Source organism: Copadichromis virginalis, linkage group LG8, assembly GCF_057382275.1.
Source record: "Copadichromis virginalis isolate Kocher_CV1m ecotype Utaka linkage group LG8, C_Virginalis_male_GT1.1, whole genome shotgun sequence".
NCBI lineage: Eukaryota > Metazoa > Chordata > Actinopteri > Cichliformes > Cichlidae > Copadichromis > Copadichromis virginalis.
The window spans coordinates 23,534,825-23,557,195 of record NC_140625.1 but is presented as its reverse complement, the minus strand read 5'-3'; the positions used below and the strand labels follow the sequence as shown (position 1 = coordinate 23,557,195).

At 41.9% G+C, this 22,371-nt stretch overlaps 1 protein-coding gene and 1 non-coding gene across 2 annotated transcripts; both read left to right on the top strand.

Annotated features, from left to right (window-relative positions):
• Positions 1 to 3,412: 3,412 nt before the first annotated feature.
• LOC146703436 (U5 spliceosomal RNA) lies at positions 3,413 to 3,527 on the top strand. The gene has a single exon (XR_014922115.1). It is a non-coding gene; the product is annotated as a U5 spliceosomal RNA (small nuclear RNA).
• A 4,337-nt stretch (positions 3,528 to 7,864) lies between these two features.
• On the top strand, positions 7,865 to 21,829 carry trim8b (tripartite motif containing 8b). The gene is made up of 5 exons (XM_085466673.1): positions 7,865 to 10,492; positions 18,877 to 18,972; positions 19,074 to 19,339; positions 19,446 to 19,561; positions 19,682 to 21,829. Exons 1-5 carry the CDS (start codon positions 9,887 to 9,889, stop codon positions 20,380 to 20,382), a joined length of 1,785 nt encoding a protein of 594 aa, XP_085322799.1. The 5' UTR covers positions 7,865 to 9,886; the 3' UTR covers positions 20,383 to 21,829.
• The last annotated feature ends 542 nt before the right edge of the window (positions 21,830 to 22,371 follow it).

Sequence of the window (22,371 nt, the reverse complement as noted above, 5' to 3'; positions counted from 1 at the left end):
AATTTAAGCGAATTCAAGCGATTATTCCAAAATGGAAGGAGTATGGCACAACTACCAAGACAAGGCCGTCCACCTAAACTCACAGGCCGAACAAGGAGAGCGCTGATCAGAAATGCAGCCAAGAGGCCCATGGTGACTCTGAGCGAGCTGCAGAGATCTACAGCTCAGGTTGGGGAATCTGTCCATAGGACAACTATTAGTCGTGCACTGCACAAAGTCGGCCTTTATGTAAGAGTGGCAAGAAGAAAGCCATTGTTAACAGAAAACCATAAGAAGTCCCGTTTGCAGTTTGCCACTGGCCAAAATGCAAAACGCTATGTGTGGCGGAAAACTAACACTGCACATCACTCTGAACACACCATCCCCACTGTCAAATATGGTGGCGGCAGCATCATGCTCTGGGGGTGCTTCTCTTCAGCAGGGACAGGGAAGCTGGTCAGAGTTGATGGGAAGATGGATGGAGCCAAATACAGGGCAATCTTGAAAGAAAACCTCTTGGAGTCTGCAAAAGACTTGAGACTGGGGCGGAGGTTCACCTTCCAGCAGGACAATGACCCTGAACATAAAGCCAGGGCAACAATGGGATGGTTTAAAACTAAACATATCCATGTGTTAGAACGGCCCAGTCAAAGTCCAGATCTAAATCCAATCGAGAATGTAGTAATAATGTATTATTTAGTTTTAATGCTTTGGTGATTGTCAATTCGTTTCTGTAAAAGAATGTATATGTAAAGTATTAAAAGTAGCCAGGATGTGGCTGCTGGTATTAAACTTAAATGAAGTGATGTGATGTTTTTTGACTGTTAAAACTACTACAGATGAGATATAAAGGCTATAAATTGTTTATTTTGGCCCGTGGATGGTTAAATTGTTTCTCCAATCTGTATCTATCTCAGACAGTTGCAGTATGGGCTTTGAGATGAGCTCCTGCAGTAAACAGCACCACCTGCAGCTTTTTCAGAGCAGGACTTTATCCAAGTGCTGTACTTTAGTACGCCTTTGACTTACTTTAAGATAAGATAAGATAAGATAAGATAAGATAAGATAAGATAGAACTTTATTAATCCCTCGGGTGGGTTCCTCTGGGAAATTCGGTTTCCAAAAGCACAGCACCGACAGAAGTTACAGTTACAGAATATTATATATATATACACACACACATAAATATAAATACAGAGACAAATATAAATAAAATATACGAAGGGGGATAAATAGAATAAATAGGAATAAAAATAAAAATACAAGTGAATTGCACATTTCAAGTATTGAGGTCTATTTGCACCGTTGACTATTTACAAAAGTATTGCACAAAGGTATTGCACAGTGAGGTGAAGAGGCACTACAGCTTAGTTGTTCCCCCCTCCTTTGTCCTCCTGTTTCCCCTCCCTCTCCCCTCCAGAGAGGAGTTAAACAGTCTGATGGCGTGTGGGACAAAGGAGTTTTTACTATATAATACTGATATACTTTACTATACAATACTGATATATAGTACTTTGTACTATATATCAGTATTGCAGTAATATAACGTAGCGTTACTGTTTTAACATAATAATAATTAGGTGAGTGGGGTTTTTTTTATGTTTTGTTGAATGTATCTTATTTAATCACACTGTTTTAGTCACAAGTGAAACTAAATAATTTTTTTAAATGCATGTTGTGATGTTTTTATCTTCTTTCCTATTGATGATTTTGTATCTTGTAAATTAACCGTGTCACCCAATTCTACACACAGACACTGTACTTCAATACTTTTTTCATTATTTTTTTTCTTATTTCATACAAATATTATGTTGGGTATACTTTACTAGTATTGAGTTGTACTCTGGCCTTCAGTGCTACTTTAATTCTTTATGGTAAAGATTCAACACAGTGATGGAAACATTCCTTGGAGATTTTGGTCCATGTTGAAATGATAGCATTGTGCACTCTCCAGTTCCAGAAAGCAGTGGCAACCCATGTGGGCCTCTGCTGCTGTAGCACATCTGCTTTAAGATTTGACATGTTCTGTTCTGCATATACTGCCACCCTTCTGTCACCTGGCACATTCTCCTCTGATTTCTGGAATCATCAAGCCACTTGTTTTACTTATTTATTTATTTTAATTCCTTTTCACAGCTTTCTCTATAAACCGTGGACACTTCGAGTAGATCAGCAGTTTCTGAGACACTGCAACGAGCCCATCTGACACCAACAATCAAGTTAAAAGTTTAAAGACACCAACATCACTCCCCCCCCCCCCCCCCCCCCCCATTCTGATGCTCAGTTTGAACTTCAGCAGCTCATCTTGAATACATCCACATGCCTAAATGCACTGAGTTGCTGCCATGTGATTGGTTTGATTTGATGTTTCACATTGTTTGTTCGTCTATTTATTTATTTATTTATTTATTTATTATTTCAGCGGTTATTGAGCTATTATTGACAGTTAATTTTATTCTGCACTGGCTTTTAATGCATTACTTCAGATGGGCAGCTTAGGCTAAATCCTAATTGCTCATATTAACTAGTGTGCATTGTCCCTTTTATATTTAAAAAAAAAAAATCAATAGAAAAATCAGTCCCCAAAAATGGGATGTGGTCTCCATAATTGTGAGTTCAGCTTTACAGATTTCCCCCTACATCACTGCTCCGAGTGGGGCGGTGACTGAGTAGGGGCGTGTCAGGGTTGACTGACAGGTGTCCTGATACATGGCCTTGTTAAAGTGGACCTTTTCACTGTATAGGCTGTGGGAGCAGTTTTAACTACGTTTTTGTGTGTGTGGCACAGAGCATCCGAGAAGTTTGTGCTTGAGTTTTTGGTGAGTGAAATTCTGGTCTTTAACGAATCTGTGACTTCCCGCACATTAGCAGACACGTATGTGTGTTACCTGATAACTTTACGCTCCACCCTTTAACCCATCAGTTCTGGATCCGAAAGTCAACATGGCGGCAACACAGCTAAAGCTAAAGCTTTGAAATGTGGAATAAGGAACAAATTCGTGACGTCACGACGGTTACGTTTACACGGGGCGTGACTTCCGAAAATAAATGATACGGTTAAACATTTAAAAGCGTTCAAAAACATTAGCGCAATGCTTCACCATGCTTTGCGAGGTAAAAACAATTATAGGAAAAAAATCTTACGCGAATAAATAAGAGCTCTGCGTTAGATTTTAACTTTTTAACAACCCGGAAAACCCCCACGGAATCCCATCATGCATTGCGCTTACTGTTGACGGTTAATCTAATGTGAATAAACTTACAGCGTTCACATTAAAAGTCTTACCCTGTGCATTTATATTGTTTTATTCACTACTGCATTGTGTGACAATGAGTGGTCTTTGTCATTTATAAATGCTCTTTCCCAGTGAACCGTCACTTTACACGGCTTTGTTGTCAATGGGGTCCTGTTGCGGCGTTGCTATAATTTAGTACACTCTTGTTTCTCTTCAGATCGTATAAATCTTTCGCCTTTTACTAAAGATTTCCGTGGAGAGGAACAATAAGAGTTTCACCCAATTTTTTGATGCCCTGCGTTTAGCGGGGCTTGTTAACTATGTTCAAAAGAAATAATGCACTGGTAGCGCAATCGCGAACAATGTTAGTATTGCAACATCTTCAAATGTAGCCAGTAATGTTTTCATTTTTCATGTACCCGTTATTGTTGTTACAGTATATAACATAGTGAGCACGCTGAACTATAGCAGTTTATCACAGTTATTATTTTCATATTTTACGTTGGTTTTTTTTCCCATTTATTCACATTAAGATTTTATTTTATTTTTTAAATGTTTCTATTCGTTTCATTTATTTATGTTAGTTTGTTAGTCTTTTTCTAATTGGAGTTCAGAACAATGCAAAAGAGTAAAATTAAGGACATTTCCAAAATATTTTTATTTTATTCAACATCATGTTTACTTGATGAATGTTCATTCATCTATCGCTTCCACTTATCCTTTTTAAGGTCACGGGGGGGCGCTGAAGCATATCCCAGCTGTCTTTGGGCAAGAGGCAGGGTTCACCCTGGACAGGTCTCCAGTCTATCACAGGGCTAACACATAGACAGAGACAAACATTCGCACTCACATTTACTCCCGCATTCACATATATGGGCAATTTAGTGTTTCCAATTAACCTAACGCCACTAACTGCATGTCTTTGGACTGTGGGAGGAAGCCAGAGTACCTGGAGAGAACCCACACAATCACGGGGAGAACATGCAAACTCCACACAGACCCCGGCCAGATGGTGGAATTGAACTCAGGACCTTCTTGCTGTGTGGCAACAGTGCTAACCATTGGTGAATGTATATTTAGTTTTGTTTTTTTTTAACAGTAGTATTTAACTTTTTTAGTTTTGTTTAGAGTAGATTTTAAATTTTTGTTTTTAACACCTCACACATGATCTGGCATCAAAGTATTTCCCTGACGTGCACCTAAGCTGCAAACCTGCTTGACCTCTTAGGTCATCTAGATCAAGCTGCCTGGTTATATTCCAGGTTTCCATTAAAACTGTTGGAGAAGCTCATACTTTTTGTGTTCAACAACCTATTAAACCGTGTTAGATGTGCTCCAACAAATCAGTGCTTAAGGGTGTTTAGTTCCTGCTCTTAAGTATTTTACAATTGAAAAACATATTTTAGGTTTAATTAATTTTATTGGACTACTGTTGAGCTGTTTGTTTGTTGTTTGCTCAAGAAAGATGTTAAATCTTTATATAATTTATATAAATCTCCTGTGTTGTAATTCTGGTTACCCATTATCACTGATGAGGCTGTTATTAAAACAAGAAGGTGAGTGTTGATTTATTGGAATAAGACATAACCAAATCAGCCACGGATTACAAATAGTAAAAGACTTGAATGTAGTGGAGTAAAATGTGCAATATAGATGCAAAAGTCCCATTTTTCTAAGGCATGATCCCTGATTATACATTATGCTATGTATCTTCAGTATCCCCCACCATATTACACCTCAACTACCAGTACAAACCATTTAAACAAGGTAGGATGAAGCCATGCTTTCATGTTGTTTAGGTCAAATACTACCTGTATGTCACAAAACAGACTCATCCAACAAGCAATGTTTTTTGTTTTGTTGGGGGAGGGTTCAGTCTTCAGTCCAGTTTTAAAGATCCTGTGTAAATTTTTAGTGGCACCCAGCGTGGTCTTCTGCTGCCAAAGCCCATTTGTGTCAGGGTTATACATTCAGAGATTATCTTCTGCATACTTTGGTTGTAACGTTCAGTTGTCTGAGTTACTGTTGCCTTCCTATCAGCTTGAAGCAATCTGAATCTGGTCATCCTCATCTGACCTCTAGCATCAACAAGCCTACAGAACTGCCACAGACTGGATATTTTCTTTTTTTTAGACTGCTCTCTATAAACCCTAGAGTTAGTTGAGTGGGAAAATCCCAGCAGATCAGCAGTTTCTGAAATACTCAGAGCAGCCCATCTGGCACCAAGAAGAATGCCACATTGAAAGTCACTAAAATCACTTTTCTTCTTCAGTTTGTTGCTCAATTTGCAGGTTATCTTGACTATGTCTCTGTGCTTAAATGCACTGAGTTGCTGACATGTAATTACATATTTTTTAAGGCGTCATTATTGAGTCCTAGGCAGCACACAGTGGTGCAGTAGTTAGTACTGTTGCCTCACAGCAACGTTCGACTGCACCATCTGGCCAGGGCCTTTCTGTGTAGAGTTTGTACGTCCTGTATTTGTGCGGGTTCTCTGCAAGTACTCCAGCTTCCTCCCACAGCCCAAAGACATGAAATTAGAGGGGTTAGGTTAACTGATAAATTGCCCTTCGGTGTGAACATGAGTGTGAATGGTTGTCTGTCTCTCTGTGTTAGGCCAGCAAATGACTGGCAACCTGTCCAGGGTGTACCCCGCCTCTCGCTCTATAATAGCTGGAATAGGCTCCAGTCCCCCGACAACCCTGACAAGGATAAGTGGAAGAGAACGGATAGATGGATGGATTATTATGTTCTTTGCATCCGCAGGTTAATCAAAACCTGCCAGTGTTTTGGTTAGACTGTAGATTTGAATTTACAACTTCTAAACTATGAAATCTACTACCATTGCATATGAGATCTGTGGCTATTGAAACTTTTAAAGAGCTGTTAAAGAGTTTTTAGTATAGGCTTGCTTTAAACTAGTGGATAATGTTGTTGTTTTAACACTTATATTATATTTTGTATTTGTTTGCTTGCTTTTCTTAAAAGGTGCTATTTAAATACATTTTATATACTTACTTAAAAAGTAATGAAAAGAGTGCTGTAATCTACCCGAGCACAAGAGGGCGCCTTTGAACGCTTTGAAATATTTAAAGCGAAGCGGTTTTAATGATATCAAACGTTCGAACATAAACAAAACCAACAAGAATAAAATTCACTCTGGAGAACATGGTATTCTTTTCTTTAAAAATGACTATAGTACTAAAACCAGATTACTGTAGCTTATTAGTCACTAATTGTTCCAGCTTTAATCCTATAAATAGACTTTTAGCCTACTTCTTATTCATGAACATATGAATATACGCTGAGCATACCTCTGTAGCTACCCTTACTCAAATTTTTAAAAGCAGGACTTAACATCAGGCAAATATTGCAACCTTCATTTACTGACTATAGACTGTTACTATTATACTCACATGTTACTTATTAATAAAGTGAACAAATCACTATTTAAATCCCGTTTCCGCCTAAATGTCCCTTTACTCTGTGAGGAATAAATCACACACACACACAAGCGGGTAATAGAGAGTCCAGGCCTTTAACAAATGCTGTAAGCCCTTTAGTATGTACGATCCCCGGCCCTTCCTCCCCGGCTCGTCCCTCATCTCCTCCCGGTTAAAACGTGACACACTTCAGTGACAGGTCACGTGATGGCCGTAGCGTTGATCCGGAAGGAGGGAGGGATGGAGGGGAGCGGGTTGAGTAGCGGGAGGAAGGGAGAGTAGAAGGGGATTGAAAATGCGTCAGGTCAGCCAGAGAGCGCGTGTAACAGAACGGAAGCTTGTGCGAGGAGGTTTCAAAATAAACATCAAGGAGCTTAAAGAGAGAAAAAAAAATCACCCATGACTGAAAAATGAAACCAACAAAGAAATGATAAAAACTCTGCAGTTCATCTAATGGTCACTTGAGGCTGGTTCCAAAAGTCAGTCAGTCCCCGAACTCCAATATTAAAATGCCCAACCAAACAGTGTTAAAAGAGCACGTTTGCAGCCTGGTACCAAAAACGAAAAAATAAATAAATAAAGATACCTGGCAGCACGAAGCTATTATGGGTTTATTGGTTTACTGAATTGACTTAATCTATGTTCAGTAATTGTCAATAAAGAATCATTCTGTTCTTCTTCTTCAGACTGAAGAAAACAGATCTTCTTCTGAAAATAAAGGTCAAGTTATTTTCCATAGTGGACCAAATTAAATGACCAAATTTATGCTATAGAACCCAAAAAAACTAAATAAAATCTACTTAAAAACATGTGTACTTAAAAAAAAAAAGACTGGCAGTGGATAGATGCAAGGACCCCAAAAGTTACGCTTTGGTGGAAAATAGATGTTCTATTAGACACAATAAGATGGCTGATCAAATCATTTGACTAACTCATCTACCAGCCATGGCAGTTATTAGTGTTGAAAATATAACTTTAATCTTTACATTTCGACTTCATCCTCAGAATGTTATTTAGACTTTATCCTGAAAATAATATTTTGACTTTTAGATCGAAAGTTAGACTTTATTCTCAAAATGCAGAAGAGGATTAGGGCCAATATGCCAAAATGGCCAGGGTAGAATTCCGAGGAAAAAGGTCCTAGTGGTGATTTTCGACTACACTGAAACTTGTTTTTAGTTTGGAAATCACCACCGGAAGCTGCCCGAGGTAATGGCTATCTTGACTTTGCTTCAGTTCAGCTCGCCTGCATTCCTCCTCTCTCTAAACCCTGGCCGATAGAGACAGAGAAAGAAAGGAGGAGCAGGAGGGGGGCAGATAACACAAATTATTATTCACAACCGTGTTGGATTTTTATGAAACCCGGAGTCGACTCATACGGGACACATCAAGCCACGAAAATTACTCCTGCCAGACGGCTCCTTCGGACGTACAATACCGAGAAAATGCGTATTTTTCTTTACTGAAAAGGGGACTGTGGCGTTGATGAGTCTGTGTAGGACAGCTATCGAAAAGCAGCTTTGGTGAAACAGCCTACAGCGTTTCCACAGCGGATATCTACTTTTTGTCTTTCTTTTTTTAAAATGAGGATTTGCAAGATGGCTGATGACAGCTAGCCCTAACAAGGACAGAAACGCGACGTCCCCTTTAAGATCGGGAGGGTATATTTTTGTATTTTTTTTGTAATTTTTTTAGTTAAATATATAAATATGGCTGCTTCTAAAAATAATGACCATAGGTTATATTAGCAGCGACTGTCCTCGTGTGAAAGCGGAGTGGATGTAGTGTTTATCTGTACCTGTGCTATGGTAGAAAATGGTGAGGTGACGTCTGAGGTAATTTACGCGATTTAATCGAGATAAGGAAGTACATAAATATGTTGTTGGCTGAAGGCTGTAGGGGGGGAAATGGTACAAACCAAAGTAAAATAAAATAAAATGAAGGGGTCCACAGCTGAGAACTAGTAATCTTTGTGTGAGGAGATATTTGATAGATGTTTCTGGCTCTGCAACAGCAGCCCAACATTCCTGCGGATCCTAAAAACCCCTTTGTTTTGTGCGCAAGAGCTGGACTCGACTATTAAAACGATTAACTATGCAGTAAACAGCCTCGATGTGATGGCCCGGGTATGATTTCCTTTTTAATGAGATTATAAGGCCTTTGTTGTCGACTGAAAACTGGTAGAAAAGCTGCGGCCTTGTGTTCAGATATGCGAGCTGTGCCACATAGCAGGCGTTATTCATCAAATGGAAATGTCGCTTTTATGTCAAATTGAAGGGCTGGAGGTACCTGTGTTTTTCCATCTGACCTTTGAAACAGCTTTTTCTGCCTACTGCCAAACCATCGCTGGTTGTATGTATAATTAAATTGCTGGTAGAGGCTACTCGGATACTTATTTATGATTCAGCGGACAAAAGCATTGCGCTGCGTTGTGATTATAGAGGAAATCAAGCGTCCTTGAGATCCCGATAAAACAGGTTCAGCTATTTTTTTTTCTCTCTCTCTCTCTCTGTAAAGCTTTCTGTGTGGGAATAGTAATCAGGGTGTGGGCTCCAGCAGTCCTTTCTCGTGCTTTTCATGTTTTCATGCATGGTTTGTTGGTCTGAATTGTCCACAGTCAGTCATAATCCGGCGTTTAAGTGGAAGAGAGCTGTGAAGGTAAGGGCAGAAAAGGATCAAGTGTCTATTCCCGTGCTACACAGAGATTGAGTCTCTCCCTCGTCGTACAGGTAATTGTGTAGATCTTAATTCTCTGTGCCTTGTTTGCATTTCGTGGTTTACCTGTAGCAGACAGGCTGTTGGCTTCCTGCAGCAGGCCTTTAAACAGACACACACAGAAGCTGTGAAGTGAAGGCAGGCCCAGTGCTTGTGTGTATGTGTGAGTGTGTGTGTGATTTAGGGGAAAGGAAAGCACAGTTTACTGTAATCTGCATAACGTCAGCCCCTGTTGCATGTGTTGAAATCACCAAGGTGTTGTCATTTTTGCCTGAAGCCTTCTCTGGTCAGGTTTCTGGAATTTTGCCTTCATGCTGCAGTAATAAGCAATACTCGTCATCTGTCAGGGAGACTCCTCTAATTTGGTCACAAAGGTCGGCCTACACAGACTGATCTTTCAGGGGCGGCATTAGGTCTGGTTTTATCTTCTTTCTTTTTTTCGCGAGACTCAGTTTGAGAGTGTCAGGTTTCCTGTGAGAGAGACAGAGGTCTGAAAGGAGTGGAAACCAGTGTATGCCTGCCTGCACCATGATGGCCTCTGACATGGCTGAGACATGGAGGAACTGTTTTGAGGAGGAGCTTATCTGCCCCATCTGCCTACACGTGTTCTCAGATCCCATCCAGCTGCCCTGCAAGCACAACTTCTGCCGGGGCTGCATCAGCGAGGCCTGGGCCAAAGACTCCTCGCTGGCTCGCTGCCCCGAGTGCAATCATGCTTACACCCAGAAGCCCAGCCTGGAGAAGAACCACAAACTATCCAACATAGTTGAGAAGTACAACGCCCTGAGCGTGGAGAAGGCCACCACGCCGACACTGCAGTGCATTCTCTGCCGCCGGGGTCCCCCACTCCCCGCCGTGAAGGTCTGCCTGCGCTGCAACGCCCCGTGCTGCCAGTCACACGTCCAGACACACCTGCAGCAGCCGTGCTCAGCCCTCGGGCACCTGTTGGTGGAGGCGGAGGCGGTGAAGGCCTGGACCTGCCCCCAGCACGACGAGTACAGGCTGTACCACTGCGAGGCCGAGCAGACGGCTGTGTGTCAGTACTGCTGCTTCGCCCGTTGCCATCCCAGCCACGGCCACGCCGTCACTGATGTGGAGCTGCGACGCAATGACATCAGAGTAAGGGAAAACGAATACAGTGTGCTTACTTTAAACACTTGTTTTTTCCATTTCTTATATGTGCTCAAGTGACTCGAATAAGAACAGGGGAAAGAAAACTACTGACGTCTTGTACGTTACTCAGATTGGTTGATAAGATATTTAAAAGGAAACCAGTAGGAGTATTGAACCTGTGGCTTCAGAGTCATATGCAGCTCTTTCTGCCATCTCCAGTGGCTTCCTGTGGCCAGACCTAGATGATTGTAAACATAGAAATGAATAATAGTTGCTTTATAACAGCCCCGATTCCTTCAGTTGACAATTTTTTTTGTTTGTTTATTTGTTTTGTTGTTAGTAATGATAAAAGCAACTAATTTTTAGTATTTTAGTTCATAAATGCTGTAAGACTTTGAAGAAATTGTAATAGGTTAATTTATACTAAGTGGACATTATAAAGCTAGAATATATTTTGGGGTCAAAAATTACTGGAAAAAAGCACTTTTGCTAGTAAAATCTGTAAAATCTATTTAACTATGATTTTTTTTTTAAAAAATCAGTGGTGTCACATTGGATCGTCTGTCGAATATTTTCTACATTTTGCTGATAGACTACAACAATTAATCAAAAAAATAATCAATAGTTTCAGCCCTACTTACTGCTCTCTGCTCATCAGAGATCAATAAGTGCTGGCTTTTATAACAGCATCACACCATCCTGCAAGCTCATTTTTCATCCACTTTGTAGCTTTCAAGCAAACATCAGCAGAACAAAGAGCATATTTAATGCCTTCCCGTGCCACATTTAAGATCTAAAGTGGAGATTTCTGCTGCCACAATAAGTTGTTGATTGTTTACCTCGTTACACAATCCCGTCTTCAATAACAGAACACTTTCCCATTTTAAGAAATGGTTGCATTTCAAGTGTTTCAGGTCTATCTCGCATTTTTTCAGTGGTGATCCATTCCAGCCTCCGTTCTCATCTGCTGGAATGACAAACAATGTGGTCGAGAGTGGAACAATGAGGGGCCCTCAGAGGGCCTTATCTCCCCAGCACAGGTGCATCCGAGCTCAGGGATCGCCAGTTGTGTGCGGCAGGGGTGGGAGTAGAGACGAGGGGAAGGGGGATTAAAGTGATTCGTCACTTGATTCTGCGGTCTACTTGGGGTTTTTTATTAACCTCTTCCTTTCCTGAGGGGTTGGTGCTTACTGCAGCTCGTTCTAGCGGAGGCTGGGCGAGTTTCCTAGCCTCTGTTCTTTCTTTTGAAGGGGTGGTTGACAGGCGCGTCCAGTCAGAGTGAAAACCAATTCCATCTGACTCATTTAGTTCACCCAACACCCTGTTTAGGTGGCAACCGTGTTATGGTTGGGCATTTTTCCTGCTGGTAATGCTATGACTCAGCTTTACGTATAGTAAATCAGTCACCTGTAGCGCACAAATGACTCTCAGGTGGGCTAAATTTAGAAGTTGTACTGTTAAAATCTGTCATATTTGCATTTTTACTAAAATACACTATTGTGGCCTGATGTTTATTGACCTTTAATCTGTGTCAGTGACCTGAATATGTGAAGAAGGAAACGTCTTACAGGTTAAGAAAAAAACACACAAGCATTCTGTTTAGTTTCATTCGTGGGACCATGCACAAAAACATTAATCCTATAAGAGAAAAGATGCTTTGTACCAGATTTAGCTACAAGCCAATTTACATCCAAGGTTTCTGGGCAGTGACACAAAACATGGCGCTCATTACATGATGTTGGATGATGAAAGGGTTAGCGTGGGTTACCGACGAGAAACAAGATCTGTGGTTTAGATGGGCTTTAGACAAATTCATGGATGTGCAGCATAAAATACACAGTTGAATAACCCATCACACATGAATCTCTAAGGCCTCAGTCACACTGGTCTAGAGACCGGTCAGCAAACCAAAGGCAACCATATGAGGTTTGTTCCCCAACTGGTTGCCAGTTGATTGGTGGTAGTTTTTAGGCGAATTGGGTAACAAAGAGGGTCCTGCAAGCAGATTGCCCCATTAGTAGTCCATAGTTTCCATGGAGCACAGAGTGGTCTGCAAATATTTTTTTTTTTTTTTTTTTAGTCGTACTACTGCTAGCTGTAAATGAACCAAGTAGATGCTAATTTGTCAGTGATCCCACAGGTGTGATACTCTATTTAGAAATAGCTTCACTAATAATAGGTTAATAGATTGTCAGTCCATTAATCTACAAATTGCATGAAGTGTAAAATATACAGATAAGGTGAAAATACCCACATGGTGGTGGCTTCATATGCTTTATTTTCCTTAGCCAACAGTCCAGAACTACAGGGAAAACCAGTTTAAGTCTTTGAATTCACAAGAGATGGCTCAGCCATTCACCTGCCTTGGCATTTACAAGTACAGGGCTCCCGACACCCACTGCTTGTTGGCTCCTATAATTGTAGAAGGTTTTTTGGAAGGTTTGCATTCAAGCAAGACCTTCAGTAACAACAGATATGATACTAAATATATGAAGGAGCTGGGGTGAAGAAGGGTTGCAAAGCGGCTTGCAGATGCAGGGCTAAAGCAGCTTTAATAGAGCGTCTTATATGAGATTTATGGATGTGTAAAGGATATCAGCTGATGTGGGCTGGCATTTAGATTAGCTGATCTGCCAGGATTGGGGCCGAGTTTGATTGTAAGGCCTGCCGAAACTGGTTCCTGTGCTCATGTTTTTTGGGCCCTCAAACACATTTTAGCCAGATCTAAACAAAAAGATCTCCAGTATAGTCAAATTATTTTTCCTGCCAACTTTCTGTTGACCACGTTTAATTTAATCAAATATAATTGCACATCTTTATTATATAAACGGTCAGAAATGTCTTGGCCCTTACTATAAATGAACAGTTCTGAGCCCGGAAAAAACCCTACAGTAAAAAAAATGCTGCACTAGGTTAGAAGTCAATTACAAACTCTCTTCTTGTTACACTGTAAAATGTCTCACTAGCCGCTTTAAAAATACAGCATCAACCAGACTTTAACCTCATTAAAAATTTATATTTTATGAAATAAAAGAGCAGAAGCTGTCTCTGAATAAATAGACCACGAGGTAAATTGTATCTCATCTGGGTGGTTGACCATGTTTTTAAGATGATGCAAACAGGAAAAAAAAATCTAATGTCACTGAGCTCATTCACAGCCCCAGTCCATAAATATTTTAGATATTTGTCTACATGTATTAACTACTAGCAGATCCTCCATGTTGAATGTGATTTAAGGCTTGCAGAGAGGAACCACCCCTCCCTTTCACACATACACACAACCCTACAGGCCCCACCCTGCTCTTCACCTCCATCAGTCCCCCTCCAACAAATTCACCTCCCTAACACCATCCACCAGTCACTCCCGGTGAGGACCGACCTTCCCTCTGGCCCCGTTCTCCTGCTCTGGTGGTTCTGATGGAAAAGACACTGTGGTGAAATGACAACTAAAAAGCCCCCTCCCCTCTTCAATACCCCCTGTTTCCTCCCTCCCTTCCTCCCTGAGAGGTTCTCTGCAAAGCCTCAGCTTCTTCGACCCTGTTTTTCCCCCTCTGGCTTCTGCTCAGAGCCTAACTCAATCAGTCAGCACAACCAGGTCACCGTCCTGGATCTAACCATGCCAACTGTGTGTGTGTGTGTGTGTGTGTGTGTGTGTGTGTGTGTGTGTGTGTGTGTGTGTGTGTGTGTGAGAGAGGGAGAGAGATATCTAGGGCAGCAATTCCCAACCATGTGCTGCTGAGGCCCAGGAGGTTTTCATTCCTATCAGCCTCTACAGCAGCTGATCACTAATGATAAAAGCAGCTGCTGTTGGCTAGAATGACTGCGCAGTGACGATGATGATTGTGGTGGTTGTATGTGAATAAACCTTCAGCCTGAGGAAAAACAAATGATTAATGGCATGCCAAGCTAATGACAGACTCATCCTTTAATTAAGGCTGTCTGACTGTTGAATACTGAAAGTTATTCATGCTCACCAGAGGATGAATCCTAAGCATTATGGTGACCACCATGAGGTTTGCTAATCCTTGGGTGCATACACATTTTAGGTTGAATGTCATTCATTTGGTGATCATTTAATACCTTAAAGTCTCTTTAGACATGCTTTTATCCTAGTCCCGTCCCCAATTTGGTTGTATTTGTTATTTCTCTCTTTATGCTGTACCTCAAAGCATTTTTTTATTAACCAGTCTTATATTAAACATATATTTGCTTATTTATTCATGGATGGCACTCACAAATGTATGAGCTAAGCACTATCATCCCAAATTGTTGTCTGATGAGCCAATCAGAAAATGAGATTATGTCTACAGATATCATTTCCCAGTTATTCAAATTTTATTTTATTATTTTTTTAGGTTTAGAGATTGTGTCATAGTAAGTTGGTAGACAAAAAAAAGCAAAGTGATAATTTTAATCCCACTGAAAAAAGTTACAAAGTAATAAAGAATAAGGGGGGGGGGGGGTGTATATATGCTGAAAATGGGTTACTTTAGGCTGTTGCCCAGTGGTTGCTCGGCACAGTGCATAATACACTTTTTATGCATATCCATGAATTGTTCTTCCAATGAATTTTAAGTGATGTGTAACAGGTTCTAGATGCATAGCCCATTGCTACACATCATGATATCAGATATATAAGAACCTCCAGAGGCCTAAGATTTACCCCTGAGCCAGGGTTAGTTGCTCAACTCTTGATGGTAGGAGAATTTGAAGGACAACGTAACACAGACTCATTTAGTGTGTTACTGACGTCCATTGGTATCATTATTAGATTACACTGCTAATTTTAGTACTAATTAACAAATGTTAGCTTATGGGGTGCAATGTGTGCAGGGTGGCGGCCAGGGGCAGAGACCCTGGTGGACTGATCCCAGCTACCGAGTCTAGCGATTGGGACATGGAATGTCACCTGTCTGATGGGGAAGGAGCCTGAGCTAGTGCGTGAGGTTGAGAGGTATTGGCTAGCTATAGTCAGGGTCACCTCAACACATGGCTTGGGCTTTGAAAAAAATGGATTGTCGGGCAGTGGAGGGAATACTTTGAGGGCCTTATCCCACTGCCAGATCTTCCGTAGAGGAAGAAGAGTCTGGGGACAAGGGGGTGGAGTCACTGAGGCAGTTAAACAGGGCCCATGGGATAGATGAGGTTTGCCCCGAGTTCCTGATGGCTCTGGATGTTGTAGGGTTATCTTAGTTGACACGCCTCTACAATATTGCATGGCAATCAGGGGTAGTGCGTCTGAATTGGCAAACTGGAGATGGTGGTTCCCATCTTGATGAAGGGGCAATAGAGTGTGTGCTCCAAATATAGGGGGATCACACTCCTCAGCCTCCCTGGTAAAGTCTATGCCAGTGTGCTGGAAAGCAGAGTTTGTCAGAAAGTCAAACGTCAGATAAAGTTGGAACAATGCAGTTTTCGTACCGATCACGGAACAGTGGACCACCTCTTTACCCTCTCGAGAATACTTCAGGGTGCATGGGAGTTTGCCCAACCAGTCTACATGTGTCCAATTGGGTGGTCTCAGAATCTTATCTCTCCTTTTTGCAGATGACGTGGTTCTGTTGGCTTCATCCAGTGGTGGCCTCTAACTCACACTGGAGCAGTTTGCAGCTGAGTGTGAAGCAGCTGGACTGAGAATCAGCTCCTCAAAGTCTGAGGCCACGGTCCTCAGCTGATAAAGGGTGCAGTACCCACTCCATTTCTGCCCTAAGTGGAGACGTTCAAGTATCTCGGGGTATTGTTCGTTAGTTACGTGAGCAAGTGCGCGACAGACGGATTGCTGCTGTGGCATGAGTCGTGTGAATGCTGTGCCAGTCCGTCGCGGTGAAAGAAGAGCTGAGTGTAAAAGCGAAGCTCCTGATCTACTGGTCAATCTGTACCCCTACCCGCACCTATGGTCGCCGAAAAGTGCCTGGCCTGTCTCATAGAGATGGGGTAAGAAGTTCAGCCATCCCATAAGGGCTCTTAGTAGAGCCACTAGCCACATCGAAAGGACCTAGTTGAGGTGATTTGGCTGTCTGGTCAAAGGTACCTTTATTGTCCCCAATGGGAAATTGATTTGCAGCATATCCACACATTAAACAACACATACATTTAAAAACACAAAAAAGAAAATCTGACGAGGATCCGAGGTGTTCCGGGCATGTCCCACTGGGAGGAGGCCCCAGGTCAGATTATATCTCTCGGCTGGCCTGGGAATGGCTTGTTGTTCCCCAGGACAAGCTGGAGGAGGAGGGTGGTCTGGGATTCTCTGCTTAGGCTGCTGCCCCCACGATGCAGCCCCAGATAAGCGGAAGAAAATGGGTGGATGGCTTTTGGAGATGCACAGATCTATCAGCTTAAGCCCATATCATCCAATAGTATGTCGTTTACTGATTTCACAATCTGATGTTTTTTTGTTGTTTTACATCAGTTTTATGCTAATCTAAGAGATAACATGATAAACTCTTAATAAGCCTCTTTGCACTGTGATGTTAGATTTCATAAAGGAAGATTTATTTTATTTTATTTTTTTTTTTTACATAATAAACAAAAATAAATAAATAAAATAATGGCATCAGCAAAACTAAACTGTTCAAATTTCAAACTCCGTATGTTCAAAATTTATATGTTGAACATCTTGGGCTAAAATTTTACAGCTGGCGGATGCCACATTCATTGTTAAATCATTAAACTTTTTTCATCTGCTCTTTTATTTCTGATTTTTCTTTTATTCATAAAATGCTACAGCAAATGAATCTGTTTTTATTTTAGTACAGTTTTACACTGGATGCCCTTCCCAACACAATCCTCCCATTAATCAGAGGTTTGGGATCGGCACTAGAAAAGCACTAGCTTATGACCCCCTAAGGCAGGGGTGTCAAACTCCAGTCCTCGAGGGCCTGTATCCTGCTTGTTTTTGAGATATCCCTGCCCTACCTGCTGCTGATTACCTGGATCAGGTGTGCTTTTGCCAATAAGAAGCTACAAGGGCAGGCTAGTTGGAAAACAAGCAGGACAGTGGCCCTCAAGGCCTAGAGTTTGACACCTGTGCCCTAAAATTATGGTTTCAAATTGGGGATCTTTAATATGTAAGGGCAACGTGTCAACCACTACACTATGGAGCCAAAAGTGAAAATTTGCTGGTTAATCCTCCTTAAATATGAGTATTTGCAAATTTTGGTGGTTAATTGGGGGAAATCTTTGGCTTTATTCTCTTACTAGGTTGAACCACCTTGGGCAAGATTTAACCTATTTATGAATAATTTATAGACTTAAAAAAAATTCTACTATTGAAATTCATTTGATTTTACTTACACATTTTTAACACTAATGAGTAAAAGTTGAATGCACAAATGCATCGTGAACTATCGCCAGTAAGCAGGACAACATTTACCAACATTAATGCCATGTATTTATTTTTATTCAGAGATGGTGTGGTGAAAAGCTTAAACACTAGCAGTACTTTAATTTTCTCAGACAGAAAATGACGATTCAAAACAAGAACAGAAAAATGTCGGTCAAATTGCTCTTTTAAACACAGGTGTCAGCCCTGAATTTCACAAACCTGTGCCCCCCTGGTCACACAGTTCACTAAATGATCGACTTGCCAAACAATACACCTGCATAGGATAACTATTCTAGCATTGTCATTGCGAGCATGTTGGCATGTAGCTGAAACCGGCACTTAGCACACCTGACCAAGAAGCAAAAAGGGCTGTAGCCATGTCAGCACCATCTTATCAATACGCTCCATTAAATGTTGAGTGAGGGTTATTTATATTTCCCATTAAATATTAGCAACACGAAGGGATCATCAAATCTGTGTCAATGGCATTCCCGCTATCCAAAATTTATGCAAAGGATTGTTGGTCTCGCACGGAGCCATTTATTCCTTCTTTTCTGTAAATTTTGGCCACAAGCTGAGCCGGATAAAACTCAGCTCGGCCTTTATTTCTTCACATGCCATCATCTTCATCATCATCATCATCCCAGAAAAAACAGACGCTGTTGCCACAACATTGCCATAGCTCGCAGAGCAGCCTCCTCTGTTTGAGTGTGTGTCTTTTAGAAAGAAAAGGCAGAATAGAGGAAGAGGAGTTGCACCAAGGGGAGAGCGAAGCTGCCGGAGCTTTTTCTGCCCATTTATCTATCTCTGCTCGCTGCCCCCAGCTCCCCCAACATTAGTCTTCACTCGCTAATGCAAACACAAAATAGCTGCTGGTTGCTATGACTGCATCCCCCTCCTTCCTCCCCCACAGGGATTGTGTGTTCGATGGAGACTAAATTAGCCCACTCCCGGATCCTAATATCTCAGGCTTGGGGAGGGGATGCTAGTAGCTGACCGAGGTCACAAGTTTCCAAGGCCACAAGGCGTTCTTTATTTATTTTCTGTCCTTCTCACCTCACAGCAAAACCTGTTAAGACAGCAGGAACGCGTGGAGGAGCGAGTGCAGGAGATTGAGGAACAGCTTTGCAAACTCGACTCAGACAAGTGTGTGGTGGAGGTATGTTTTTGCACGTCACTCCGTGGGCGCGTTTTCTCTTTTATGGCTCTATAAAATCTTTAGGAAATTTTGATTGGTGTGTGTGTGTGTTTATTTTACAGGACAGGGTATGTGAGCTGAAAGAGGAGGTGCGCCTGCAGTACCAGCGGATGCACCAGCTCCTGGAGGAGGATCTCGGTCGGACACTGGAGGCTCTGGATCGGGCTCAGGCTCGGTTTTGTCAGGAGAACGCAGCCCAGGTTTTAGCTCTCGGGGAGCAGCGCCACGAGGCCCAGAAGCTGCTGAGCTCCATCCAGACTGCCTTCGGGAAGGCGGAGGAGCTGAGCTTCATGAAAAACACCAAGCCTGTTAAAATCCTCACAGACAGGTGAGCAAACGGTCTTCATACAATGATTTTTATTTATTGAATTATTTTGGAGATGTTTCCAAGCAAACACCTTATCATGAACCCCGTCTCCTCGCACTTGTTGCAGATCTCAGGCATGTGTGGGCAGCAGTCTCCCTCCTTACAAAGTTGGGAATCTCAACTCTAAACTTTTCCTTTCTGAGATCTCAAAAAGAGAGAAGAGCTTGAAAAGAACACTTGAAGGTGAGAAAATGAAATACACCTGTTAGCTTTTAATGCAGGGCACGACCGTCATGGAAGTGTTTTTCTTTTAATTACCACTTACCTCTTCTCATTTCGCACTTTCTCTCTCTCGTCTCGTAGCTCCCCTCACCCCTCCCTCGACCTTCCTGCAGTCTGTTCCCGCCTATCCCAGCGGTCAGAGCTCTGGCTCTGGTGCAGAGAAACGGAAACATTCCACTGCTTTCCCAGAGGGAAATGGGAACGGCGGAAAAAATGCCGCACCGGGTTTCAAAGACTCGTCCTCCTCTTCCTCATCTTCTTCCTCGTCGTTAGCCAAACAGCCCTACCTGGGGTCCAGCTCTGCCTCTGGAGAAGGCCAGTCCACCAATCAGCAGGCTCTCGGACCCTGTGGCCCGCCTCACATCAGCGAGAGCGGCGGGACGGGAAGCGGGAGTGGCTCGTTGACTAATCACCATTCAGGCTCTGTATTCGGCTCCTCTCACTTCCCTCCTGGAGGCAGCAGTTCCTCGCACTCCTCCCAGCAGGCAGTGCTCCCTCAGTATGGCGGTCGCAAGATTCTGGTGTGCACGATGGATAACTGCTACTGCTCTGGAGTGCCCTCTGTGTCAGGCCACCGCAGCCACCCTCCGTATCCACGCTCGGGCTCTTTTCCCTGGGTCAGTGCCCAGGACTACCCCCCTCCTCCTGGCCTGGCTTCCGGAGGTCCGTCCATGCAGGGCTTGGCAGTGAGGGACTGGATAGACGCCTCACAGACACACAGACATGCAGATTTCTACGGGCTGTATGGGCAGCCCTCTACAAAGCACTACGTCACCAGTTAACAGAGCAAACACACACACACACACACACACACAGATATAGAGACAGGCACCAAAATAGCACACCTTTACAGACTTACTAACGGGAATAGACACAATACGATTATACTATACACATATTAAAATAATTGTTTATATCTACACACATACGCGCACACACATTCGGGGGCAGGGTTGATCTCTTTGTTTTTATTTTCTTCCTTTCTTTAATTTTGGTCCGTGTTTTCATGTAGTGTATTATACGTAAAATGCATAAACAGGCTGGTGAAACTCAGCTCAGCATTTTACACAGAAACAAGGAAGAGAAGCCTGAAGAGGAGACGAGGAGATGCATCTTTTTTTATTTATAGAGTAGGAGATGGATTGGTAGGAAATTAACTTTTAGTAGAGAATCTTCTCATGCTTCTTCAAGGCTTCTCACTGAGGCTAAAGGGAAAAGAGATTATACCGTGCAGTGTTGAGCTTTCCACGTTCAGCTCATGTTTCTCTGATATAATCACCCCTCCAGTTGTACTGAGGTCAATTGCCTTATGTTATTAGCAAACATATTTTTCTCCGCATAGCTGACTTTGTTTGACAGATCCTTTAAAAAGGGACTGCGGTCCCTGCGTGTCCGTTTTATTTTTATTGTCATGGCACTTCTTCCTTTCTTTGCTGAGTTCAGGGATGGATCGTACAGCTTGAACACAAAAAGCTCTTCCATGGAACACCCACAATGCACTTGTGGACGCCTTGCTATGCCTGGACTACAGATGCTGACCCACAGAGGGACAATAGAGCAGCGTCTAAAGGGCCGGCTGACCCCAGCCCTCTGCATTTTTGAGAATTCGGCCCGCATCCTTAGCACTCCCTTCCTGCTGCCACAGGACAGAAAATATTACAGACTGTTTCCATTTAGTGATGAATGACTTTGTGTTATTTGGTACACTTGTACGTTTAACGCTTGCCTACAGAGACTCTACTATTTTAGAGAAAAGGGCAAGACTGGGGAGACCAAACTAATCAGGCATCTGGACGATCTGATGATGCTGTAATTGTACTTCCTGCAGGGCAAAGATGTCACTTCCTCTCAATAAGCACACAAGCTCTTGGCTTCCTGTTTGCAGCTGAAAGCATGCAAGGAAGAGGTTTAGTTTGTTGTTTGTTTTTCTAAAAGCACTCAGATGAAGAACAATGGGGGAGAAGAAACTGTATGCTGTTTTAAAATGAGTGTACGAAAGAAACGAAGGGTGGGAGGAGCTTTTTTTTTCATGAACTTTTTCTAAAAGACTGGACTGCAAGATGTAAGCAATGGTTCATCATCCTTAAAAGTAGCTGTTACAACAGCCACGATAAAGAGAGAGGAAAAAAAAAAAAAACTAAAAGTATCTTTTTTTGTAAATATTTTGTGAAATGGAAAAATTACAGACGTGATTTGGAGAAAGGATCCAAATAAACAAGTTTAAACCAGTCTCTGCTGTCAACTGTGTATGTGCGAAACATCTCATGTTTAAAGGATAAGGTTGGTGATATTCTATATTTTTGTTACTGTAAATAAATCCCATAAAAAGACAAAAAACAGCTGTGTGTTAGTATTCAAATACGTTTCCACTTCCCCGTCATGTCCATACATAGCAGCAGCTTGTTTACTCCAACTAGAGATGTAAACAGGTAACAAATTTATGCATTAGTTTATTTAAAAACTCTTATTTTCAATCTGGCCGTTATAAAAATTCAACAAAACTGTCGTGAAAGTGCTTTTGTACACTTGTAGAGGCAGTTAGGATGTTTTTTTTATCCTAACAGCTAGCTAAAGCGAGATTAATATAGCAAATGATTCACCTGCCCAGGGTTTACTAAACTTGCAAGAAATTGTTAGCACCTGCAATTAAATATATATAATATTTATTTTGGCTGGGAAAATGTTTGGATCTATTTATTTAAAGTTCATACATAGATACATAGAAATACAGTATATAAAACAAAAACAGTCTGTTTTAATATCCAGACAAT

Coding starts and splice junctions, on each gene's coding strand:
- trim8b (XM_085466673.1), top strand. CDS start 9,887: ATGCCTGCCTGCACCATGATGGCCTCTGACATGGCTGAGACATGGAGG. Junction 18,973..19,073: donor CAGACAAGTGTGTGGTGGAG/GTATGTTTTTGC, acceptor TTTATTTTACAG/GACAGGGTATGTGAGCTGAA. Junction 19,562..19,681: donor CTTGAAAAGAACACTTGAAG/GTGAGAAAATGA, acceptor CTCGTCTCGTAG/CTCCCCTCACCCCTCCCTCG.